The sequence below is a fragment of the Pinus tabuliformis genome, chromosome 4_2 (genome assembly GCF_031772625.1).
Source record: "Pinus tabuliformis cultivar Carrire ecotype Pingquan chromosome 4_2, CPIR1, whole genome shotgun sequence".
NCBI classification, from domain to species: Eukaryota; Viridiplantae; Streptophyta; class Pinopsida; order Pinales; family Pinaceae; genus Pinus; species Pinus tabuliformis.
The window spans coordinates 39,266,551-39,267,924 of NC_142304.1; the positions used below are offsets into that span (position 1 = coordinate 39,266,551).

The 1,374-nt window shown below is 39.6% G+C and overlaps 1 protein-coding gene across 1 annotated transcript; it reads right to left on the reverse strand.

Moving 5' to 3' along the window:
• Nucleotides 1–209: 209 nt before the first annotated feature.
• LOC149168218 (uncharacterized) lies at nucleotides 210–731 on the reverse strand. The gene is made up of 2 exons (XM_089424857.1): nucleotides 626–731; nucleotides 210–508 (listed from the first exon to the last, which is right to left on the reverse strand). The coding sequence occupies exons 1-2, from the start codon at nucleotides 729–731 to the stop codon at nucleotides 210–212; spliced, it is 405 nt and encodes a 134-aa protein (XP_089280983.1).
• Between the last annotated feature and the right edge of the window lie 643 nt (nucleotides 732–1,374).

Sequence of the window (1,374 nt, forward strand, 5' to 3'; positions counted from 1 at the left end):
AAATGATACTAATTAGATTTCAATTTGAGCGCTCTCTGTTGTGATTCATCCATGTGTTCAGGACATGACCCCCGTGTCAGATAGAAGCGGATGTCATAATAACACAACTCAATATCCAAAGGGGCCTTCGACATTTCGCACTCACATATCAGCACTTCATTAATCCATAGGGGCTCCTCCCTGAATTCCACTTGTGAATTCTGTAACTTCTACGCTTCTGGTTCTTTGGATACCCCTACTTTCTCCGCCAAGGCTCTTGCAGCTAGCCTACACAATCCTTGCCCTCGAACTATCTCTTCCATCTTAATCTCGAGGTCGAATTCTTGAAGTGCAGATATCCAATTTCCTCTCCATTCACCCATTTCTTTCTGCACAAAGAGTTCTCTTACAATAGGATGGGGGACGATCACTTTAGTCACGGCCTTTAATAAATAAGGGCGGAAATGTTTTATGGCCTTAAAAACTATGAAGCCTTGCTTCTCCACGTCTGGGTAGTTCAGTTCTGCTCCTTGGAGATTAGAAATCATATAAGAAATAGGGACTTCATTGCCATCATCATTTTTTTGAGTGAGAATTGTGGCATATGAAAGATCAGAAGTAGAAGTGTACAAGAATAATTCCTTACCGAAATTGGGGCTGACCAATGCAGGAGCTGCTGCGATGGCTTCCTTGATTTGCTGAAACAATTTCTTAGCTTCATCGCTCCATTTATACACAACGTCCTTTTTCATCATTAGATGCATAGGATGCACTATTTCTGCGAAACATGAAACAAATTTCCTAATGAAATTAATTTTCCCGAAGAAAGATTGCATTGCCTTTTTATTTGCAAGGGGTTGTATTCTCATGATAGTCTCTACTCTTTCAGGATTAATAACAATCACTTCTTTAGAGAGTATATGACCCATTAGTTTCCCTTCTGTGGCTATAAAGACGCTCTTCTTGGGATTCAACGATATTCCATATCTTCGACATCTTTCAAAAATCCATTTTAGGTGATAAATATGATCCCTTATGTGATATGAATACATAGTGATGTCATCCATGTAAACCACAACTGATCTATTAATCAACCCTCGGAAAGTTATGTCCATGGCTCTCTGGAATGTGGCACCCACATTAATAAGTCCAACAGGCATTTTGCGATATGCGTAAGTGCCCCATTTAGTGTTGAATGTTGTCTTCAGCTGATCCCCATTAGATACCAACACTTGATTATATCCTAAAAAACAATCTAATAGGGACAACATTTCAGACCCAGAAACACACTGAAGAATGTGTTCCATTGAAGGGACAGGGTAGTTATCTTTTTGTGATGCTTTGTTCAGGTTTCTGAAATCGATAGACAGCCTTATGTTTCCATTTTCCTTCGTC